This window comes from Euprymna scolopes, chromosome 1 (assembly GCF_053919585.1).
Source record: "Euprymna scolopes isolate OS-2025 chromosome 1, ASM5391958v1, whole genome shotgun sequence".
In the NCBI taxonomy this organism is placed as follows: Eukaryota; Metazoa; Mollusca; class Cephalopoda; order Sepiida; family Sepiolidae; genus Euprymna; species Euprymna scolopes.
In genome coordinates this window covers 168,228,443-168,252,751 of record NC_136482.1, presented here as the reverse complement: position 1 = coordinate 168,252,751, position 24,309 = coordinate 168,228,443, and the positions used below count along the sequence as shown (strand labels likewise).

General features: G+C 33.8%; 1 protein-coding gene across 2 annotated transcripts in view; it reads left to right on the top strand.

The window, feature by feature from the left end:
• LOC145277033 (serine/threonine-protein phosphatase 2A activator-like) overlaps window positions 1–24,309 on the top strand; it is an 80,462-nt gene that overhangs the window by 21,473 nt on the left and 34,680 nt on the right. For both annotated transcript variants that reach the window (XM_080128660.1, XM_080128650.1), the window contains exons 2-3: window positions 22,265–22,389; window positions 23,891–23,977. In XM_080128660.1, coding sequence (XP_079984786.1) covers window positions 22,265–22,389; window positions 23,891–23,977 — 212 coding nt within the window. The remainder of the gene's footprint in view (window positions 1–22,264; window positions 22,390–23,890; window positions 23,978–24,309) is intronic.

Genomic DNA, 24,309 nt, shown 5'->3' with positions numbered 1-24,309 from the left:
CTCTTTACCACTGGGTACAAAATACCTTTTACGACCAGATGCATATTCTTTTCACCACGGGATGAATATCATTTTTACCACTGGGTAATATCTTTTTATCACTTGGTGTTATCCTTTTTGTAACTGGGTACATTTGTTACTACAGGATACATAGTCTAGTTTCCAGTGGATGCATATTATTTTTATCATTGGTACGTATCGTTTTATTACTTGGTACATATTCTTTTTTACTAATGGCAACATATGCTTTTTACCAATAAGTACATATCCTTTTTTTCCACTAGATAAATATCCTTTTTTTTCCACTAGATAAATATCCTTTTTTTTTCCACTGGATAAATATCCTTTTTTTTCCACTGGATAAATATCCTTTTTTTTCCACTAGATAAATATCCTTTTTTTTTCCACTGGATAAATATCCTTTTTTTTCCACTGGATAAATATCCTTTTTTTTCCACTGGATAAATATCCTTTTTTTTTTTCCACTGGATAAATATCCTTTTTTTTTTTCCACTGGATAAATATCCTTTTTTTTTCCACTGGATAAATATCCTTTTTTTTTCCACTGGATAAATATCCTTTTTTTTTCCACTGGATAAATATCCTTTTTTTTTCCACTGGATAAATATCCTTTTTTTTTCCACTGGATAAATATCCTTTTTTTTTCCACTGGATAAATATCCTTTTTTTTTCCACTGGATAAATATCCTTTTTTTTTCCACTGGATAAATATCCTTTTTTTTCCACTGGATAAATATCCTTTTTTTTTCCACTGGATAAATATCCTTTTTTTTTCCACTGGATAAATATCCTTTTTTTTTCCACTGGATAAATATCCTTTTTTTTTCCACTGGATAAAAATCTTATTTTTTCAACTGGATAAATATCCTTTTTTTTCCACTGGATAAATATCCTTTTTTTTTCCACTGGATAAATATTCTTTTTTTTTTTCACTGGATAAATATTCTTTTTTTTTTTCACTGAATAAATATTCTTTTTTTTTTTCACTGGATAAATATTCTTTTTTTTTTTCACTGGATAAATATTCTTTTTTTTTTTCACTGGATAAATATTCTTTTTTTTTTTCACTGGATAAATATTCTTTTTTTTTCCACTGGATAAATATTCTTTTTTTTCCACTGGATAAATATCCTTTTTGTCCACTGGATAAATATCCTTTTTACCAGTTAATGCATATCGTTTTTTTTTCCACTGGGTACACATCCTTTTTTTTCCACTGGATAAATATCCTTTTTTTCCACTGGATAAATATCCTTCTTTTCCACTGGGTACATATCCTTTTTTCCACTGGATAAATATCCTTTTTTTTCCACTGGATAAATATCCTTTTTGTCCACTGGATAAATATCCTTTTTTTTCCACTGGATAAATATCCTTTTTGTCCACTGGATAAATATCCTTTTTGTCCACTGGATAAATATCCTTTTTGTCCACTGGATAAATATCCTTTTTGTCCACCGGATAAATATCCTTTTTTTTACCACTGGATAAATATCCTTTTTTTTACCACTGGATAAATATCCTTTTTTTTACCACTGGATAAATATCCTTTTTTTTTCCACTGGATATATACTCTTTTTACAACTGGGTACATAATCTTTTTACCAGTTAATGCATATCGTTTTTTTTCCACTGGTTAATATTCTTTTTTCTCCACTAGGTACATATCCTTTTTTTCCACTGGATACATATCCTTTTTTTCCACTTTTTACCAGTTGATGCATATCGTTTTTTTTTCCACTGGGTAATATCCTTTTTTTTCCACTGGGTAATATCCTTTTTTTTTCCACTGGATAAATATCCTTTTTTTTCCACTGGATAAATATCCTTTTTTTTTCTCTGGTTAATATCCTTTTTTTTCCAGTGGATAAATATCCTTTTTTTTTTCAGTGGATATATATCCTTTTTTTTTTCAGTGGATAAATATCCTTTTTTTTCCAGTGGATGAATATCCTTTTTTTTCCAGTGGATAAATATCCTTTTTTTTTCCAGTGGATAAATATCCTTTTTTTTTCCAGTGGATAAATATCCTTTTTTTTTCCAGTGGATAAATATCCTTTTTTTCCAGTGGATAAATATCCTTTTTTTCCACTGGATAAATATCCTTTTTTTTCCACTGGATAAATATCCTTTTTTTTCCAGTGGATAAATATCCTTTTTTTTTTCCACTGGATAAATATCCTTTTTTTTCCACTGGATAAATATCCTTTTTTTTCCACTGGATAAATATCCTTTTTTTTCCACTGGATAAATATCCTTTTTTGTTCCACAGGATAAATATCCTTTTTTGTTCCACAGGATAAATATCCTTTTTTTTTCCACAGGATAAATATCCTTTTTTTTCCACTGGATAAATATCGTTTTTTTGTCCACTGGATAAATATCCTTTTTTTCCACTTTTTACCAGTTGATGCATATCGTTTTTTTTTTCCACTGGGTAATATCCTTTTTTTTCCACTGGATAAATATCCTTTTTTTTTCTCTAGTTAATATCCTTTTTTTTCCAGTGGATAAATATCCTTTTTTTTTTCAGTGGATAAATATCCTTTTTTTTTTCAGTGGATAAATATCCTTTTTTTTCCAGTGGATGAATATCCTTTTTTTTTCCAGTGGATAAATATCCTTTTTTTTCCAGTGGATAAATATCCTTTTTTTCCACTGGATAAATATCCTTTTTTTTCCACTGGATAAATATCCTTTTTTTTCCACTGGATAAATATCCTTTTTTTTTTCCAGTGGATAAATATCCTTTTTTTCCACTGGATAAATATCCTTTTTTTTCCACTGGATAAATATCCTTTTTTTTCCACTGGATAAATATCCTTTTTTTTCCACTGGATAAATATCCTTTTTTGTTCCACAGGATAAATATCCTTTTTTTTCCACTGGATAAATATCATTTTTTTCTCCACATATCCTTTTCTTCCACTGGATACATATCCTTTTTACAACTGGGTACATAATGATTTTACTAGTTGATGCATATCGTTTTTTTTTTTCAACTGGGTAATATTCTTTTTTTCCTACTGGATAAATATCCTTTTTTCCCCACTGGGTACATATCCTTTTTGTTAACTGGGTACATATCCTTTTTGTTCACTGGGTACATATCCTTTTATCCACTCAGTACAGATCCCTTGTTTCCACTGTATAAATATCCTTTTTTCCCCACTGGGTACATATCCTTTTTTTCCACTGGGTACATATCCTTTTTCTCCACTGGGTACATATCCTTTTTTTCCACTGGGTACATATCCTTTTTTTTCCACTGGGTACATATCCTTTTTTCCACGATGTACATGTCCTTTTTACCACTGGGTACATATCCTTTTTTTCCACTGGATACATATTCTTTTTTTCCACTGGGTAAATATCCTTTTTTTCCACTGGGTAAATATCCTTTTTTTCCACTGGGTAAATATCCTTTTTTTCCCACTGGATAAATATCCTTTTTTTTCCACTGGATAAATATCCTTTTTTTTCCACTGGATAAATATCCTTTTTTTTCCACTCGATAAATATCCTTTTTTTTCCACTGGACCAATATCCTTTTTTTTTCCACTGGATAAATATCCTTTTTTTTTCCACTGGATAAATATCCTTTTTTTTTTCCACTGGATAAATATCCTTTTTTTTTCCCACTGGATAAATATATTTTTTTTTTGTACCACTGGATGAATATCCTGTTTTTCCAATGAATAAATATCCTTTTTCTCCACTGGGTACATATCCTTTTTTTCCACTGGGTACATATCTTTTTTTTCCACTGGATACATATCCTTCCTTCCACTGGGTACATAATCATTTTACCATTTGATGCATATCGTTTTTACCACTAGCTAATATACTTTTTTATCAGTGGGTACATATCCTTTTTATTAGAAGATGCATATCTCTTCTATCACTGAATAATATCCTTTTTGCAACTGATTACATAATCTTTTTACCAGTTGATGCATATCGTTTTTTTTCCTCTGGGTAATATCCTTTTTTTTCCACTGGATAAATATCCTTTTTTTTCCACTGGATAAGTATCCTTTTTTTTTCCACTGGATAAATATTCTTTTTTTTTCCAGTGGATAAATATCCTTTTTTTTTCCAGTGGATAAATATCCTTTTTTTTTCCAGTGGATAAATATCCTTTTTTTTTCCAGTGGATAAATATCCTTTTTTTTCCAGTGGATAAATATCCTTTTTTTCCACTGGATAAATATCCTTTTTTTTCCACTGGATAAATATCCTTTTTTTTCCACTGGATAAATATCCTTTTTTTTTTCCAGTGGATAAATATCCTTTTTTTCCACTGGATAAATATCCTTTTTTTTCCACTGGATAAATATCCTTTTTTTTCCACTGGATAAATATCCTTTTTTGTTCCACTGGATAAATATCCTTTTTTGTTCCACAGGATAAATATCCTTTTTTTTCCACTGGATAAATATCGTTTTTTCTCCACATATCCTTTTCTTCCACTGGATACATATCCTTTTTACAACTGGGTACATAATGATTTTACTAGTTGATGCATATCGTTTTTTTTTTTCAACTGGGTAATATTCTTTTTTTCCTACTGGATAAATATCCTTTTTTCCCCACTGGGTACATATCCTTTTTGTTAACTGGGTACATATCCTTTTTGTTCACTGGGTACATATCCTTTTATCCACTCAGTACAGATCCCTTGTTTCCACTGTATAAATATCCTTTTTTCCCCACTGGGTACATATCCTTTTTTTCCACTGGGTACATATCCTTTTTCTCCACTGGGTACATATCCTTTTTTTCCACTGGGTACATATCCTTTTTTTTCCACTGGGTACATATCCTTTTTTCCACGATGTACATGTCCTTTTTACCACTGGGTACATATCCTTTTTTTCCACTGGATACATATTCTTTTTTTCCACTGGGTAAATATCCTTTTTTTCCACTGGGTAAATATCCTTTTTTTCCACTGGGTAAATATCCTTTTTTTCCCACTGGATAAATATCCTTTTTTTTCCACTGGATAAATATCCTTTTTTTTCCACTGGATAAATATCCTTTTTTTTCCACTCGATAAATATCCTTTTTTTTCCACTGGACCAATATCCTTTTTTTTTCCACTGGATAAATATCCTTTTTTTTTCCACTGGATAAATATCCTTTTTTTTTCCACTGGATAAATATCCTTTTTTTTTCCCACTGGATAAATATATTTTTTTTTTGTACCACTGGATGAATATCCTGTTTTTCCAATGAATAAATATCCTTTTTCTCCACTGGGTACATATCCTTTTTTTCCACTGGGTACATATCTTTTTTTTCCACTGGATACATATCCTTCCTTCCACTGGGTACATAATCATTTTACCATTTGATGCATATCGTTTTTACCACTAGCTAATATACTTTTTTATCAGTGGGTACATATCCTTTTTATTAGAAGATGCATATCTCTTCTATCACTGAATAATATCCTTTTTGCAACTGATTACATAATCTTTTTACCAGTTGATGCATATCGTTTTTTTTCCTCTGGGTAATATCCTTTTTTTTCCACTGGATAAATATCCTTTTTTTTCCACTGGATAAGTATCCTTTTTTTTTCCACTGGATAAATATTCTTTTTTTCCCACTGGATAAATATCCTTTTTTCCCCACTGGGTACATATCCTTTTTTTCCACTGGATACATATTCTTTTTTTCCACTGGATACATATTCTTTTTTTCCACTGGGTAAATATCCTTTTTTTTCCACTGGATAAATATTCTTTTTTTTTCCACTGGATAAATATTCTTTTTTTTTCCACTGGATAAATATCCTTTTTTTTCCACTGGATAAATATCCTTTTTTTTCCACTGGATAAATATCCTTTTTTTTTTCCAATGGATAAATATCTTTTTTTTTTCCAATGGATAAATATCCTTTTTTTTTTTCCAATGGATAAATATCGTTTTTTTTTTTCCAATAGATAAATATCGTTTTTTTTTCCACTGGATAAATATCCTTTTTTTTTCCACTGGATAAATATCCTTTTTTTTTTCCACTGGATAAATATCCTTTTTTCTCCACTGGGTACGTATCCTTTTTTTTCCACTGGATAAATATCCTTTTTTTTTCCACTGGATAAATATCCTTTTTTTTTTCCACTGGATAAATATCTTTTTTTTTTTTTCCACTGGATAAATATCCTTTTTTTTCCACTGGATAAATATCCTTTTTTTTCCACTGGGTACATATCCTTTTTTTTCCACTGGGTATATATCCTTTTTTTTCCACTGGGTACATATCCTTTTTTCCACTGGATAAATATCCTTTTTACAACTGGGTACATAATCTTTTTACCAGTTGATGCATGTCATTTTTTTTCCACTGGGTAATATCGTTTTTTTTTCCACTGGGTAATATCGTTTTTTTTCCACTGGGTAATATCGTTTTTTTTTTCCACTGGGTAATATCGTTTTTTTTCCACTGGGTAATATCGTTTTTTTTTCTACTGGGTAATATCGTTTTTTTTTCTACTGGGTAATATCGTTTTTTTTTCTACTGGGTTATATCGTTTTTTTTTTCTACTGGGTAATATCGTTTTTTTTCCTCTGGGTAATATCCTTTTTTTTCCACTGGATACATATTCTTTTTTTCCACTGGGTAAATATCCTTTTTTTACTACTGGATAAATATACTTTTTTTTCCACTGGATAAATATCTTTTTTTTTCCACTGGATAAATATCTTTTTTTTTCCAATGGATAAATATCTTTTTTTTTCCAATGGATAAATATCTTTTTTTTTTCCACTGGATAAATATCCTTTTTTTTTCCACTGGATAAATATCCTTTTTTTTTCCACTGGATAAATATCCTTTTTTTTTCCACTGGATAAATATCCTTTTTTTTTCCACTGGATAAATATCCTTTTTTTTTCCACTGGAGAAATATCCTTTTTTTTCCACTGGGTATATATCCTTTTTTTTCCACTGGGTACATATCCTTTTTTCCACTGGATAAATAACTTCTTTTTTTCCACTGGATAAATATATTTTTTACAACTGGGTACATAATCCTTTTACCAGTTGATGCATATCGTTTTTTTCCACTGGGTAATATCGATTTTTTTCCACTAGGTAATATCGTTTTTTTTCCACTGGGTAATATTGTTTTTTTTCCACTTGGTAATATCGTTTTTTTTCCACTGGGTAATATCGTTTTTTTTCCACTGGGTACATATCGTTTTTTTTCCACTGGGTACATATCGTTTTTTTTCCACTGGGTACATATCGTTTTTTTTCCACTGGGTACATATCGTTTTTTTTCCACTGGGTACATATCGTTTTTTTTCCACTGGGTACATATCTTTTTTTTTCCACTGGGTACATATCGTTTTTTTTCAACTGGGTACATATCGTTTTTTTTCCACTGGGTACATATCGTTTTTTTTCCACTGGGTACATATCGTTTTTTTTTCCACTGGGTACATATCGTTTTTTTTCCACTGGGTACATATCCTTTTTTTCCACTGGGTACATAATCATTTTACCATTTGATGCATATCGTTTTTACCACTAGCTAATATACTTTTAATCAGTGGGTACATATCCTTTTTACTAGAAGATGCATATCTCTTCTATCGCTGAATATATATCCTTTTTACTACTGAATAATATCCTTTTTGCAACTGGGTACATATCCTTTTTACCACTGGGTTTCTTTTTTACCATTTTCTACTTAGTGCATATAATTTTTACTAGTGGGTTCATTTTCTATTTTACCAGTGGGTACATATTCTTTTAACAACTGGTTATATAACCATTTTTACTACCGTTTTTTTTTTTTGCCAGTGGATGCATATCCCTTTTACGAGTGATTCATATCCTTTTTACCACTGGGTACATATCATTTCTCCCACAGAGTACTTATCCTTTTTTACCAATGTGTATACATATCCTTATTACCAGTGTGTGCATATCCTTTTTACCTTTGGATGCATATCTTTTTCACCACTGAGTATATATCCTTTTTACCAGTGGATATATACTCTTTAGCACTGGGTACAAAATTCCTTTCAAAACTGGGTGCCCATCCTTTTCACCACAGGATGCATATCCTTTTTACTACTGGGTAATATCTTTTTACCACCTGGTGTTATCCTTTTCACAACTGGGTACATTTGTTATTACTTGATACATATCCTAGTTTCCAGTGGATTCGCATCATTTTTACCATAGTATGTATCTTCTTTATTGCTTGATACATATTTTTTTTACTAATGGCTTTTTACCAATAAGTACATATCCTTTTTACCGCTGAGTGCATATCCATTTTATTACTAGATGCATATCTTTCTTACCACTGGATACATATCCTTTTTTGCTGCTGGGCATATATTCATTTTACCAATGAATGCATTTTCTTTTTTATGAATTGATAATATCCTTTTTACCAGTTGATTCATGTCCTGTTTACCTATGGATCCATATCCTTTTTACATATGGATCCAGATCCTTTTACCACTGGGTATATATCCCTTTTACCAGTGGATGCATATCTATATAACCAGTTGGTAATATCCTTTTTATCAGTGGGTACATATCCTTTTTGCCACTAGGTACATATCCTTTTTACCACTGGTTGCATATGCTTTTTACTATAGGTTGCATATCTTTTTTTACCACTGTGGTACATATCCTTTTTACCTCTGGGTACATATCCTTTTTTACTACTGAATAATATCCCTTTGGCCACTGGATACATATTCTTTTTGTCACTGGATACATATTCTTTTTGTCACTGGATACATATCCTTTTTGTCACTGGATACATATTTTTGCCACTGGGTGCGTATCCTTTTTGCCACTGTGTGCGTATCTTTTTTGCCACTGTGTGCGTATCCTTTTTGCCACTGTGTGCGTATCCTTTTTGCCACTGTGTGCGTATCCTTTTTGCCACTGTGTGCGTATCCTTTTTGCCACTGTGTGCATATCCTTTTTGCCACTGGGTACATATCCTTTTTGCCACTGGGTACATATCCTTTTTGCCACTGGGTACATATCCTTTTTGCCACTGGGTACATATCCTTTTTGCCACTGGGTACATATCCTTTACTCCACTAGATACATATCTTTTTACCACTGGTATATATTCTTTTTACCAGGTAATGCATATCCATTTTACCAATGAGTAATATCCTTTTCATCAGTGGGTGCATAGCTTTTTTCCACTGGGTATATAACCTTTTTACAACTGGGTACATATTCCTTTATCCACTGGGTACATATCCTTTTTGTCATAAGGTACATATCCTTTTTTTTACCACTGTGTGCATATCCTTTTAATCACTGTGAACATAATCTTTTTTACCATTGGGGCCATGTCCTTTTTACCACTGGGTATATATCCTTTTTACCAGTTGATATATATCAATTTTACCAGTGACTAATATCCTCTTTATCTGTGGGTACATATCCTTTTTTTCCACTGGGTATATAACCTTTTTACAACTGGGAACATTTCTTTTTGCAACTGGATGCATATTCTTTTTACAAGAGAGTGCATATTCTTTTTACCAGTGGATCAATATCATGTTTACCAGTAGATTCCAATTTTTTTACGACTGGGTAAATATTCTTTTTACTACTGGGTAAATATTCTTTTTATTACTGGGTAAATATCATTTTTTCTCCTGGATACATATTCTTTTTTCCCCTGGATACCTATCCTTTTTACAACTGTTTACATAATCTTTTTACCAGTTGATGCATATCGTTTTTACCACTGGGTAATATTCTTTTTATCACTAGATGCATATTACTTTTACCACTGGGTACATATCTTTTTACCACTGATAACATATGATTTTAACTTTTGAGTACATATCTTTTTTACCAATTGATCCATATCCTTTTTGTACTTCTGGGAAAATATCCTTTTTGTACTTCTGGGAAAATATCCTTTTTGTACTACTGGGTAGATATCCTTTTTGGACTACTGGGTACATATCTTTTTTTTCCACTGGGTACGTACCCTTTCTTTCCACTGGGTACATACCCTTTCTTTCCACTGGGTACATAATCATTTTACCAGTTGATGCATATCGTTTTTACCAGTGGCTAATATAATTTTTACCAGTGGGTACATATCCTTTTTACCAGAAAATGCATATCTGTTCCATCACTGAGTAAATATCCTTTTTACTACTGAATAATATTATGCTACTACACAATATAATATTTTTGCAACTGAGTACATATCCTTTTTTGCACTGGGTGAATATCCTTTTTACCACTTGGTGCATATCCTTTTTGCAAATTGATGCATAATCCTTTTTACCATTGGGTACTTACCGTTTTTACCAGTTGGTGCATATTCTTTTTAACAGCAGATAGACATCCTCTTTACCAGTGAGTACACATCATTTTTATTACTGGGGGCATTTAATTTTTACTAGTGGGTTCATTTTCGTTTTTACCAGTTAGTACATATCCTTTTTACAACTGGATATATAACCGTTTTTACTACAGGATAAATATCTTTTTTGCCAGTGGATGCATATCCTTTTTACGAGTTGATTCATATCCTTTTTACCACTGGGTACATACCATTTCTACCACAGAATACTTATCCTTTTTACTGTGTATACATATATGCATCCAAATGTAAAAAGGATCTTTTTCACTACCGAGTACATATCCCTTTTAGCAGTGGTTTCATACTCTTTACCACTGGGTACAAAATTCCTTTTATGACTGGATGCATATCCTTTTCACCATGGGATGCATATCCTTTTTACCACTGGATAATATCTTTTTACCACCTGGTGTTATCCTTTTTACAACTGGGTACATTTGTCACTACTGGATACATATTCTAGTTTCCAGTGGATTCATATCATTTTTACCACTTGGCATGTATCTTTTTATTACTTGGTATATATCTTTTTTTACTAATGGCTACATATGCTTTTTTACCAATAAGTACATACCCTTTTTATCACTAGGTACATATCCTTTTTATTACTAGATGGATATCTTTCTTATCACTGGCTACATATCCTTTTTGCCGTTGGGTATATATTCTTTTTACCAGTGAATTCATTTTTTTTATGAGTGGATAATATCCTGTTTACCACAGGGTTCATATCCTTTTTACCACAGGGTGCATATCCTTTTTACCACATGGTGCATATCCTTTTTACCACAGGGTTCATATCCTTTTTACCACAGGGTGCATATCCTGTTCACCTATGGATTCATATCTTTTTTACATGTGGATCCATATCCTTTTACCACTTGGTATATATCCTTTTTACCAGTGGATGCACATCCATATAACCAGTTGGTAATACCTTTTTATCAATGGATATATACCCTTTTTGCTACCGGGTACATATCCTTCTTGCCACTAGTTACATATCCTTTTTACCACTGGCTGCATATGCTTTTTACTACAGAGTACATATTCTTATTTACCATTGTGGTGCACATCCCTTTTACCACTGTGGTGCACATATCCATTTACCACTGGGTACATATCCCTTTTACTAGTGGGTACATATCCCTTTTACCAGTGGGTACATATCCTTTTTACCAGTGGGTACATATTGTTTTACCTCTGGGTACATATTATTACAACTGTGTACATAATCTTTTCCCCAGTAGATGCATATCGTTTTTACCACTGAGTAATGTCTTTTTTACCAGTGGATAATATCCTTTTTACTATTGGGTATATATCCTGTTTACCAGTTGATGCATATCTATTTTACCTGTGAGTAATATCCTTTTTGACACTGGGTACATGATCTTTTTACAACTTGTACATATCCTTTTTGCCACTGTGTAAATATCCTTTTTACCATTAGGTGCATATTCTTTTTTACCACTGGGTTCTTATTATTTTTACCAGTGGATCTATATCATTCTTACCACTAGGCACATATTCTTTTTACTACTGAGTACATATCCTTTTTACCACTGGCTACATCATTTTTACAGCTGTGTACATAATCTTTTTACCAGTAGATTTATATCTTTTTTACCACTTGGTACATATCCATTTTTACCACTTGGTACATATCCTTTTTACCATCGGTACATAACCATTTTTACCACTGGGTGCATATTCCTTTTACTAGTGGATGCATATTCTCTTTACTAGTAGATTAACATCCTCTTTACCAGTGGATGCATATCTATTTTTGTCACTGGGTAGATACACTTTTTACTACTGGTTATGTAACCTGTTTTAACACTGGACACATGCTTTTTACCCCTCCTGCAAAATATCTATTTTACCACTGGGTGCATATCTATTTTACCTATGGGTTCATATTTTTTTTTTACCACTGGGTGCATATCCTTTTTACTAGTTAATACACATTCTTTTTGCTAGTGGGTACATATCCTTTCTTACCCTTGGATACATAACCTTTCTTACCCCCTGGATACATAACCTTTCTTACCCCCTGGATACATAACCTTTCTTACCCCCTGGATACATAACCTTACTCACTAAATTTTTTTTATTCTTCTCCAGAATCCATCTTAAAAAACAAGTATAAAATCATTTAGATTTTTAGATCGCCGCATGTATCTTTTGCTTTTCAGTATAAAAAAACAAACTGGATTTGAATCAGCAGTTTCCAGTGGTCTTTGGAAAACGATGTAAACGTTTGGACAATGTCAGCTTTTCAGCGTCATATCAGACAATTGCTTTCATCTGGACACTCCCCTAATAAACGGGGAGCTGGTTTTTCCCCAAAGTTGAGTAAAAACAAACAAACCGGGTTATTGACCTCATTAAAAACTGTCCCGCAGAAAATGTTAACTGCTGAATATCTATTGCTTACATCGTAACGCTCGCAGGAAATGTTAACTCCACGATTTCCACTTGACCTCATTAAGTCATTAGGTGTGGGAACCTATCAATTCTCTTCCTACTTAAATAAATTCAAATGTCTTTCAGTAACTCTTTCTTGCTGGCCGATCGGTTAACGTGTCATGTTTTTTTCACATTTTATTTTCCAAGTTTGCCTCAGGGCTTAGGGTTCGATCCTACCTACCTAACAAAACTTTTTTTACCCCCCCCCCCTATTTCTCGCCTGGGCAATGCCGGGTACTCCCGCTAGTCTATATATAAAAGGCAAAATGTGCGTTAGTGTGTGTCTGTGCATTATTTTGTATGTCTGGCAAGGGCTTTGGGGGGGGTGCGCTCGATGGGGTCACTCATTCTTAAAACTTTTTATATGCTCACTAGATTATAATATCTATGATTTACGAAGGGAGGTCGTATCTGTCTTTTATTTGAACGACTTTTTCATGCTATTTTCACGGTATTTCTCATTCTCCGCGTGTTTGTTAAGCTTTTCCATATATAAGGGTAACTGAATCCGTTTACAAAGGAGTCTCCTTGCCACTCATTCCGGGAGGTCCAATGCAGAGAAAACCCCTTATATCAGACAAGTGTTATTCATTTGGGAACTCCCCTTTTTATGAGGAGCTGATTTTCCCCAACATCTTGGGAAAACTGGTTTGCAGCCCAACATTAAGTCGCGTGATGTTTGACCTCATTAAATTCACACACCTGTCACTTAACTTTTTAATCGTTAAATTCAAGCGCTTTTCACTTCCTGTCCTGTCATTACTGAGTGGTAAGATGTCAGGTTTTTTCACACTTTCTTTTCCACCTTGACCTCAAGGCTTCAGGTTCAAGCCTACCTGCCTCACAAAACTTTTTTTCTTTTACACCTCCAAACACACGGGCAATGCCGGGTACCCACGCTAGTCTATATATATAAAAGACAAAATGGCTGCGCATGTTTTTGTATGTCCAACAAAGGCTTTTTTCGCTGGGGTTCTTAGGGGGGGGTTTACTATATTTTAGAACTTTTTATATACTCCCTAGATTATAATGTCTACGATTTGTGACGGGGCACCATCTCTAGATTTATTTTGATTGACTTTTATAAAATTTCCGCTATTCCATCCTCTCGCGTGTTTGTTTGTCTTTTTCGTATGAATAAAGCGAAACTGAATCGAATCAAATCAGCTCGCTGGCCTTCGTGGCTGGCACATCTTTAAAGCAATCAGCTTTGATCAATGTGAGGAAAACTCTTCATATCAGACAATTGCTATTCATTTGAAAGTTCCCCCTTTTTCAGGGGAGCTTAGTTTTCCCAACATCGTGGGGAAACAAATAAATGAAACGGTGGAAAGCTTAACTGGCCTTCAGCCAACGTTCATTTCTGCATTCACTTAGCAAGTCAACTTTTTGATTGACATCACTAAATTTGAACATTTTTCACTTCCTATGGCTTCGTAGTGTAGTGGTAAAAGGTCACATTTTATTTTACTTTCTTTTCCACCTTCGGGTTCGTCATGGGTTCGAGCCTTTTTTTTTTTTTCTTCTTTACACCTCCAAACACCCGGGCAACGCCGGGTACCCCCGCTAGTCTTAATTAAATGCGAAAAGAAAATCAAATTTTATGAGTATTGTACAAGTCTGACTTGTGTAATTTATCTTGTAATGCTTTTGAATTTGCATTAATTGCTTAAAAATGATTTTCGTTATAAAAATAAAACTACTTGATTAATTTATGTAATTTTTTTTATTTTTGGAATGTGGTATTCCTTTTCCGTCACGGTTACGTACGTTAGACCAATATTTTTTATTTTTTGTTTTTTATTTTTTGTTTTTTAATGTAGGGCAAATTCTGTACAAGGACCAACTTTTTCTCCTCTCACTCCATCATTTCCTCTTTTCTTCGATACACTTTTCAACGTTCTTATGCAACCAGTATATAAACCTCTTTCTTGGAGGTTCTTTTGTCCGCCCACAAGTCTGGTGTGTTGTTCTCAACTTCTTCCACTGTTCTTCAACATTTCCTATGTTTTTTTTTTTTTTTTATAAAAAGGAAAAATCTTTGGCAGGTATACACCCCACTCTTGCCTATTGTTTTATTCCATATGAATGGATCAGAGGGTATTGCAAATTGCATTGTTATGATGACTGAACTTATGCATTCATGACCTGAAAGTTTCATCTGTCTATTTGCAGATATTGATGGTGTTAGACTTATAAGAAAGCAACCCATCATTGACGTGCATCAGAAGGGGCACGCTGGCATTATCCAAATAAATAGTAATTGTCTCAGTATGAAGGCTTTCCTTTACATTAATCAAAGACCAATTAACTTAAGTGAAGCATCAATTCTGATCCGAAGGCCAAGAATTTTTTACCACTTTTTCGAACAGTTTCGCTTCAGATGAAAAAAGTCAAACAAACACCCGAAACGACGGCATGGTGGGAATTTTGTTTAACTCGATCAAAAAAAAAGATAGAGACAATGTCCGTTTGCGAATCTGAGGTATTATGATTTGGGAAGTATACAAAAACTTCTCATGGAATCTAATCGATGCGAGAAGCCTTTGGCGGACATACACAAACGTTTGCGCCTATTTTGCCTTTTATATATTAGATGTGTCACTATCTCTGGTTAAACCAGATTGTGCACTAATGTGTTCATTGTCATGACGGTTTTCTAAACCTTACTACTTCCATGTTGGCTTATAAATTGGGAATGAGTGTTTTGTTTGTGACCTTCCAACTAGAAGATTGCCTTACAAGGCTAACAGACTCTTTCTATCTGGTTTTCCGTCAGTTCCATCCTCCATGTATTACCTTTGTCATAGCTGACGAGTTTCATTTACCCCCTGTATGTTGACACTCTCGAATATCAGAGGGAGGCAAGCATGTGCTAAACCTTGCCTAAGGGTGACCTGAAGTTGTAAGGTAAGGGGTGTTCAGCTCCCTGAGGTATTATATATATCCGTGTACCTAAATACATACAATACTTAGTATTCCCAATCGGGCATTCATCTGATACTGGCCAAACTCAGCATTGCTTAAATTTGGTGATTTAATGAGATTATGCCAACATAATCGTGTTTCATTAAAAACCAAAAAACCTGAACTTTATATTTTTAACCTTTCCTAAGAACATTGTTAAAAACGTTTTTATAGCATCGGCTGACTTGTATGTAAAACCTATTATGACAAATATATATATATATATATATATATATATATATATATATATATATATATATATATATACAACTAATAGTTATACACAAGATTGGTCTCCCTTCTATGATAACTAAAACAAAAAAATTTTTTTGCCAAAATGAGATGATAAAAAAATCATTTCATTGAATTTTAATTGTCACGTTGAATTTGACTACTAAAATGGCCATGGCAAAATGCCATAAACTTCCATATATACAGGCTGGGCCAAAATAAGGGTCCTATTTTTAAAAATTCATAACTTTTTTATTTATTCATTTTTTAAAAAAATTTTTTTCAGAATAAGTAAAGGACCCCTTCCAAAGCAAGCATGAGCCGTATTAGCCCTAAGGAACGTACCCTCATAATAGAGTGGTACTTTAAATCCAATGAGTCGATTTCGGAGACTCAACTCATCTATCGGCGTCATTACAACACCAGAAACTCTCCTTCGGCAAAAGCAATCCGAGGAATTGTTGCTCGTTTTAGGGACCAACAAGGAATATCCGACATGGCGAGAAGTGGTAGGCCTCGTACTGTACGAACAGCTCAAAATTTCGAGAAATTGGAGAGAAGTTTGGAGGAGGATGCATCCACATCCACAAGGAGGAGATCAAAAGAACTTGGCATTTCTCAAACCTCACTTCGGAGAATGCTAAGAGAAAGAGGAAGCGAAAATGTGTGTGTGTGTGTATGTATGTTCGCTTTTTGTGAATGTCTGAGAAAAGCTTTTTTCCGAGAAGCGATCGGTCAGCTCAAAACTTTTTATATCACGTCTAAATCATAATATCTACCAGTCAATAATGGGGGTCACCTGTCTATTTAATTTGCTCGACTTTGAAAAGATAAATATTCAACATTTTTCGATCGCCGCATGTGGATTAGGCTTTTTCGTATAATAATAAAAATGAAACTAATTCTGGCGGCATTCTTCCGGTTGCGATCCAAAGCAATCAGCTTTGATCAATGTGGAGTTTCTCCTTATGTCAGACAATTGATATTCAATTTGGACAATCCTCTTTTTATGGGGAGCTGGTTTCCCCCACAACATCTTGGGGAAACAAAAAAAAAAAATGCTGCCCCGCAGTAAATAAAATACTGCCCTGCAGTCAAAGTTGACCTCATTAAGTCATTAAGTAGGGGCACCTACCAATTCTTAATACTTAAATAAATTCAGACATGTTTCCGTTACTATTTCATGGTGACCCAGTGGTTAACGTCGCGCGTTTTTTTTTCACACTTTAATTTCCAACTTCGACTCAAGGGTTCGGGTTCGATCCTTCATACTCAATCCTTCATACTTACCTATCAAAACTTTTTTTTATTTTATCCCCCCCCCCCTCCGGCACAAACACCCGGGTGTTTTGATTTACCCAAAATCACACACACCTCCAAACACCCGGGCAACGCCGGGTACTCCGCCGCTAGTAAAATAATAAAAGAAAGATCTCTTAAACATTGTAATTAAAAAATACCCCTCTCCCAATAATTGTTGGATAAATTTTTTTTTTTTGCCTTTGGTTTTTCTTTTTTAATGGAAATCACTCCAGACAAGGTGTAAAGCCACTTGATGTAAGGAGCTAACAAGAGCAAACGATTATCGCAAAAAAAAACAAAAAAAACAGGCGATGCTTATTTGCCTTAGTTTTGAAAAGACCAAGGCAGAAAACAGTCAACAGGAAAAGAGTTCCACTAGCCTGCAGTTCTTGACAAGAAGTAACTGGAATAGATAGTTGTATTACATTGATGTATCAAAATAGTGAATTGAAGGAGACCACTAGACCAACAAATGAAATGAGCTGGAACAAAGGAAGCAGGGAATAGACCAGACAATTCTGAAGAACACATGCCATAATCTAATATACAGGGTGACCCCCCCCAAAAACGGGCCCCAACTCTAATTAGGCCCCGTTTCTTAGTGTTTTGTCCGAATGAAATGTTGGTCATAACTAGTTTATTATATTCAAAACATCACATCAAAACACTAGGGTATTTAACCTTTTTTTCTCCATTCTACAGCATATGTTCTAGATGGCCTCCATTTAACTTTTGTTTTTTTTTTGGTCATCCTGTATAACCGCCTATATATCTGCCTGCCTGTCTGTCTCTATATTTTCAAACTCTATCCCCTCTGAAACTAAGTCATAGAGTGGTGCTAGGGGCCTCAAATGATTAGATTTTTTTTATGGACTGTTCTTTTATGGGTCTTTTAACTGATTAAAATAGTTTTTGAGGGGTCAGAAATGGGTCAAAATTGGAAAAAATCATTATACATGTATCTTAGTTTATTTTTAATTTTTAATCAGTTTCATATTGTGCGTCACTTTGGTACAGTGGTAACGTCACCAGCTTTGAATGCTACAGTTTTGGTTTCGATTCTGGATGATAGCATCCAAATACTTTTTTTTAAAAACTTAAATTTAAATATATTTAATCTTGCGACAGAGGTTGGAGCTTTGCAAATAGTGTGGGATCTATTAGATTTGAGATCCTTTTTTTTTCTTTATTTGTCATCCGTAATTATCCTGTGGCGCAGAGGGAAATAAGAATAGACACAACTTATTTCTTGCTACGGCTTTAAATATTTTCTCTTTATGCTTCCAAATCGTGGCCCTAAAATGTCTCTCCATTTCCTTCATAACTCATGTTTCATACTTCCGTTTTCTTTGTTCATACACGTGAAATTTAACTTATTAAACTTTCAACAGTTCAATTCAATTTATTCAGCATAGCTTAAAACATTACCTGTTTCGTTGCTCTTAAGAAGAGCATGGGAAGAGAGAGTGAGAGAAAAAAAAAGAAGAAAAAAAAGAAAAGTGAACAAAGAAAGAGGGAGAGGCACTGTAAATTTAGACGGTCAGAAATACAGTTGACCAGCACCTGTCTAGTCTAACTTTGTCTTGAACTGATCCGTTGTTGGTGGGGTGACAACCTCAAGTGGCGATCTATTCCAGCGAGCCAATATGTAGAAGGAAAATGCGGCTTTGCATCTGTTTAGCCGAAATTTCTGATGAAACAGCTTCAGGCCATGTCCTCTTGGTCCACATTCAGGTACCGTGATGAAGAGAAGATCCCGAGGGAGGTCCTAATGGCCATGAAGGAGGTTATAGGCCAAAATTGGGTCGTCCCTCAGCCTTTGACGCTCTAGTGAGAACAGGTTCAGCCACCGTAAATGAGTTTCGTAAGGAAGGTGATGAAAACCTTGCACTGATCTGGTAGTCGTCAACCTCTGCACTTGCTCCAGATGCTGCATGTCACGAACCAGGTATGGAGACGACACCTGGATGCCATACTCAACACAGGTCAGACAAGCGATATGTACATAGGGAGGTAGGTCATCAGAATGAGGTTGGCAAAGGAGCGCTTGATGAGAAGGACATTCCTTGCCTTGTTGGCAGCCTGAATGCAGTGACTTGAAGACTTGAAGGCAGAATCAAGTAGCTTATTCTCTTGAATGGATTCAATGCCATCTCGTACATACCAATAGGCTGATAAAAGTTATGTCATCAGAATTACCACATCTGGAGTCATTTTAAAAAAAATGCCTTCTATTAAATTATATAGGCTTCAAAGTCTAGTCTAACCTACTATTTTTGCCTGTATAATATCATAACATTTTTGTTTTTAAATTAATTTGAACTTTTAATGCACAAGTTGCCTTCCATAAGTTTTCCGTATAGCAACTTTTATTGATAGTACACATGAAACTCTAGTCCTTTTCGAAGTAATCTTCTTCGGCTGCAATGCACTTGTACCATTTTAACAACTTCTGGAAGGCCTCTAGTATGAGCGTGTCAATCACCCTCATTGTAGCGTCTTTTTTATTTCCTCGGTTGTCTCATAACGGCAGCCTCTAAGATTTTCCTTGATCTTAGGAAATAACCAAAAAGCACTGGGAACAAGTTCTGGACTATAGGAAGGATGAGGACTGTCTTGATGCCCATCTTGGTCAAATAGTCTGTGACATGGATGAAGTTGTGGACTGATGCATTGGTGCAAATCTTCTGCATTTTTAGTTCTCCGTGAATAATTGTGTGTACAGTTCCCACACTGACATCAAACTGTGCACTTATGGTCTCTATAGACACACAACAGTCCTTATCCATGAAATTCTTTATTCGGCCAATCAACTCTGGTGTTCTGACTGATTTTCTTCTACACCTCTCGTCATCCTTCACAGACTCTCTGCCTTCCTTGAATCTCTTATGCGACTCAAAAACTGATGTTTGATTCATGCAAGATAGTTCAAAAGCTATCTGAAGCATTCCATACGTTTCAGGGGTATTTTTTCCAAATTTAAAACACAATCTTGTGGCATATCAATTTTCTAAAGTGTCCTTACATCCAGATTGCATTTTTGAAATTCACCAGCTGTGACAATCAGGCTTTTGTAGGCTGTATTCCAGTTCCTACTCTAGTGGTTCATTTGATGCTGAAATCGTAAAAATTGGTCAGTCATCTCATAAGATGTATAGCAAATAACATACAAAAACAAAAAGTGGCTCCAACAATTTGTTGTATTTCCAGTGCTTGTGTAGATTGGTTATCCTTTAAACCAACGTATTTCAGTTGAAAAAATTATTACATACTTACGTGTTATATTGAAATTAGTATAAATTCCAAAAATTACGAAAAATGATGCAGTAGAAAAATAATTACAAGTAAAAAATATTATTTATTGAATTTTATACTACAATTTAATGTGGAAAAGTTGTGCAACTTATCTCCCTTGACTTAAGGTTTTCTGATTTTTAAACAGAACGTGATTGTGGATTTTTCGTTAAAAATACATCTGGCATGTCATTTACTGGATTATTTTTCATTAATATTTTAGAATTCATACTAATTTCGACATGGCATGAAAGTATGTAATGTTTTTGCCTGAAATGTGTATTTCCAAACAGTTTTCACCATAAATAGTATGGTTGTCATTGATTTGAAGTATTTTATTTTTATAGCCCAACTTTTTGAAAATTTTACGAGTTCCTCTTTGGGAACCAAAAACTCTTTTCTTACTGTTCACTAAGACTGAAAATTGTTAAGATATGATTTTAATGAGACAGGAGAGTACTTCGCTTTTTTCTTTTTTTTTTTTTTACTAAAAAAAATCAGGATTTCCCTTTTTTCCTTTTCTTATTAAACAAGAAAAGGCTGAATTCACTTGCTTTTTATCTCTTTGTCTTCATTTGTCTCCTTTTAATTGTTTTTACTCCCCCCTCGCTCTTTCTCTGGAAATGTTAATTTTGCTACAAACGATTCATAAGAACTTTGTTTCATTAAAGAATAACTTCCTGTCTCCTTCCAACCACATTTGCACTTGTTTTTTGTTTTTTTCGTAATGTTTATTTCTAAGATCAAACATATTTTGAATGTTTGGAACTTTAATTACACAATAAAACAAAGACAATTTTTTGACCCGCAAAATAAACTTTGAACATTACTTTTACACAAAATGCTAATTCTAACAGAATATAATTAGAGTGAAGGATTGGTTTTGTATATAAATTTGTTGTAAAAAAAAAAAAATACACGCATTTCGGAACCATTCTAGAATTTCAAGGCAGTTAAGCATTTTTTTTTTTTTTTTTTAGCTATGGGAGACAACCTTTTTAGAGGTGGGGGTCTACTTTTTAGATGATTACATCTGATTTTATGAAGTTTTTTGTTGGGAGACTTACCACTCAGGTAAAAAGATTTTTTTTTTTGGGGGGGGGGTAGCTTTCCATTCTGTCTAAGGGTAATAGTAGGGTAAGTAATTATTACTTTCTTTTATTAACTTTTCATTACGTCCTCCTCCCCCCAAATCCACAGATTTTATTTTTTCTAGCCGAAATTTTTAGTTAACTGCCTTAAATAGCTAGAATGTCCCGGAAATTGGGGATCACTCTATATTAAATTTTACACGTGTGCAGAACAGAGGAGTGGAGCAGTTTGAGAAATTGTCTAGGAGAGGTGGAGCACTGTCATCTCCCGCAGCTTGGGAAATTCAATATAAATTAAAAATTTTTAGCCATCAACCCATCCAAATTTCGGAGTAGATTTAACTGACGAGTTAAAACACTCAAAAATTGACATTTCTGTGTAATTTTTTTTTTTTTTTTTTCTTAAACAATACTGATGATCCAAATCTCTCCTTGCTTAAAATAATACTGATTTAAATTTCAATAATTAAAATTTATTGCATATTTTTTATTATTTTTCAGTGTCCAGTCCTCCTCCTCCCACCAATTCCTCATTTGCTTGTGTGAATTTGGAAACAAAGCCGTTCATGAAACCGGTGAAAGAAATCCATAAACCTGAAGACATGGACAAATGGAGGAATTCAAAGGTATTTGATATTATTTGGACTATTCTTTTCAAGTGTTATTCGCAAAATGCTTCGGTCCATGTAACCTCTGACTGTATTCAGGTGTATCTTGCCAAACTCAGGAACCTTTCTGCCAAACTTGGGGAGTCCTTCTGCCAAGCTTCTATCTTTGCATCATCAACGCTCTGATCCCCATCTGGCATCAATCGAAATGAATGGCTCTTGTCTTGGGGAGGCTCCATGTTTTGACAAGCTTCTAGGTCTGACCTTTACCCTTGGTCTGATTATATCAAATCTGTTGCCAAGGCTGCTGGAAAAATAGTGGGATCAATCTGCTGTTCCAGTAGATATCTCACTGCTGATGCAATTCTCTATCTTTATAAGACCAAGTACGTCCAAGGATGGAATACTGTTGCCACATCTGCACAGAAGCTACTAGAAGCAGCTTATCCTGCCTTGACAGAGTTCAAAATGGACTTGGTAGCTTATTGGGGGATGCCCTTTTTCTCTTCCCTGCAACCTCTTTCCCACAGAAGAGACGTTGTGAGCCTGTCTCTGCTTTATTATTTTCATGGCAAGTGCTCGTCTGAGCTCCAATCTATGGTCTCCCCTGTCTTGACTTTCACGAAAAACACTCATCTAGCTAAAACCACTATCATTAATTCCCACCACTCTTTATCTGTGCCTAAGTCAAAACCTAGATTCCATGAAAAAAGCTTCTTTCTTAAAACTGAACGCCTGTGGAACTCTCTTCCATTTGCTTACTTTCCAGCTGACTCCAGTTAGTTTTCAAGTCCAACGTAAACAAGTTCTTCATGAACCGTCCCCTTAAGTAATCCAACTTACCAAATTTCCACTATTAACGATTACTACAATATTATCCCATTGACTACTGTTCACCAATTAACCCTTATCCTCGAGTGGCCTCCCGGCCTTGGTAAGTGGTGACTCCTATGTAAAAAAAGAAAGAAAAAAAATCTAATAAAATGGATGTAATAGCAATAATTTGTCTTTTTTTTTTTATGAACCATTTGATTCTTGTCCAGAATTCCTTCCTATATTAAAAAACAAAAATAAAGAAAAATCTGTATGATGTATATACCCGTAATGAAACGAAGATTTCATATTCCAAAAATCACATAAATTGATCAAATAGTTTTTCTTTTCATTTTTTTTTAACTAAGAAAATTAAATCTTTTAAGTGAATACGGAGTGTGTCTCTTCATAATGTTGAATAAACAAAGGGAAATAACTCAATTCGAACGTTCGATATTTTTTGTTTTGTTTTCAACCTTGTAATGGCTACAATTTAGCATTAATACCTTAAAATCCTAAAAAAAATAATTGATCAATTTATGTAATTTTTGGAATATGATATTTTCGTTCTGTGATGGGTATGTATATCATAAAAGCATTTTGTATTTATATTTTTAACTATAAGGAGAATTCTGGACAACCAATTAACCCCTTTCGTTTTAAAAATTGTTTTTACATATCATGAATTTTATTTTGTTTTTAATAGGCTTATCATGATTTAATGGGATTCATTCTAACGATGAACGAATTGGTAAAATCAAAAAAAGTATCCGATTCATATGTGATGTCTGAAGTAAGTATAAATTTTCACTATTTTCTTTCCGCATAAAATTAAAAAAAAAATTATATGTTACAGTGTGCCTGTCTGCGAGTGCTTCTATGCTGCGATGACCATATGTATTTGACTGGTTACGTTAAATGTTTTTTGTTCACATTGTATTGAAAAGATCTGCATATATACATTGTGGAATAATAAAATTGTCGCCCTAAAGAAAACAACACTACAGCTTTATTTTAACACTTTTATTGAAAAAAATCAATTCACATAACTTGATTATGTAGTACAGCTGACATCTATTCAATGTAGCTGCCTTCAGCCTCAATCACCACCTTGATATGGATCTG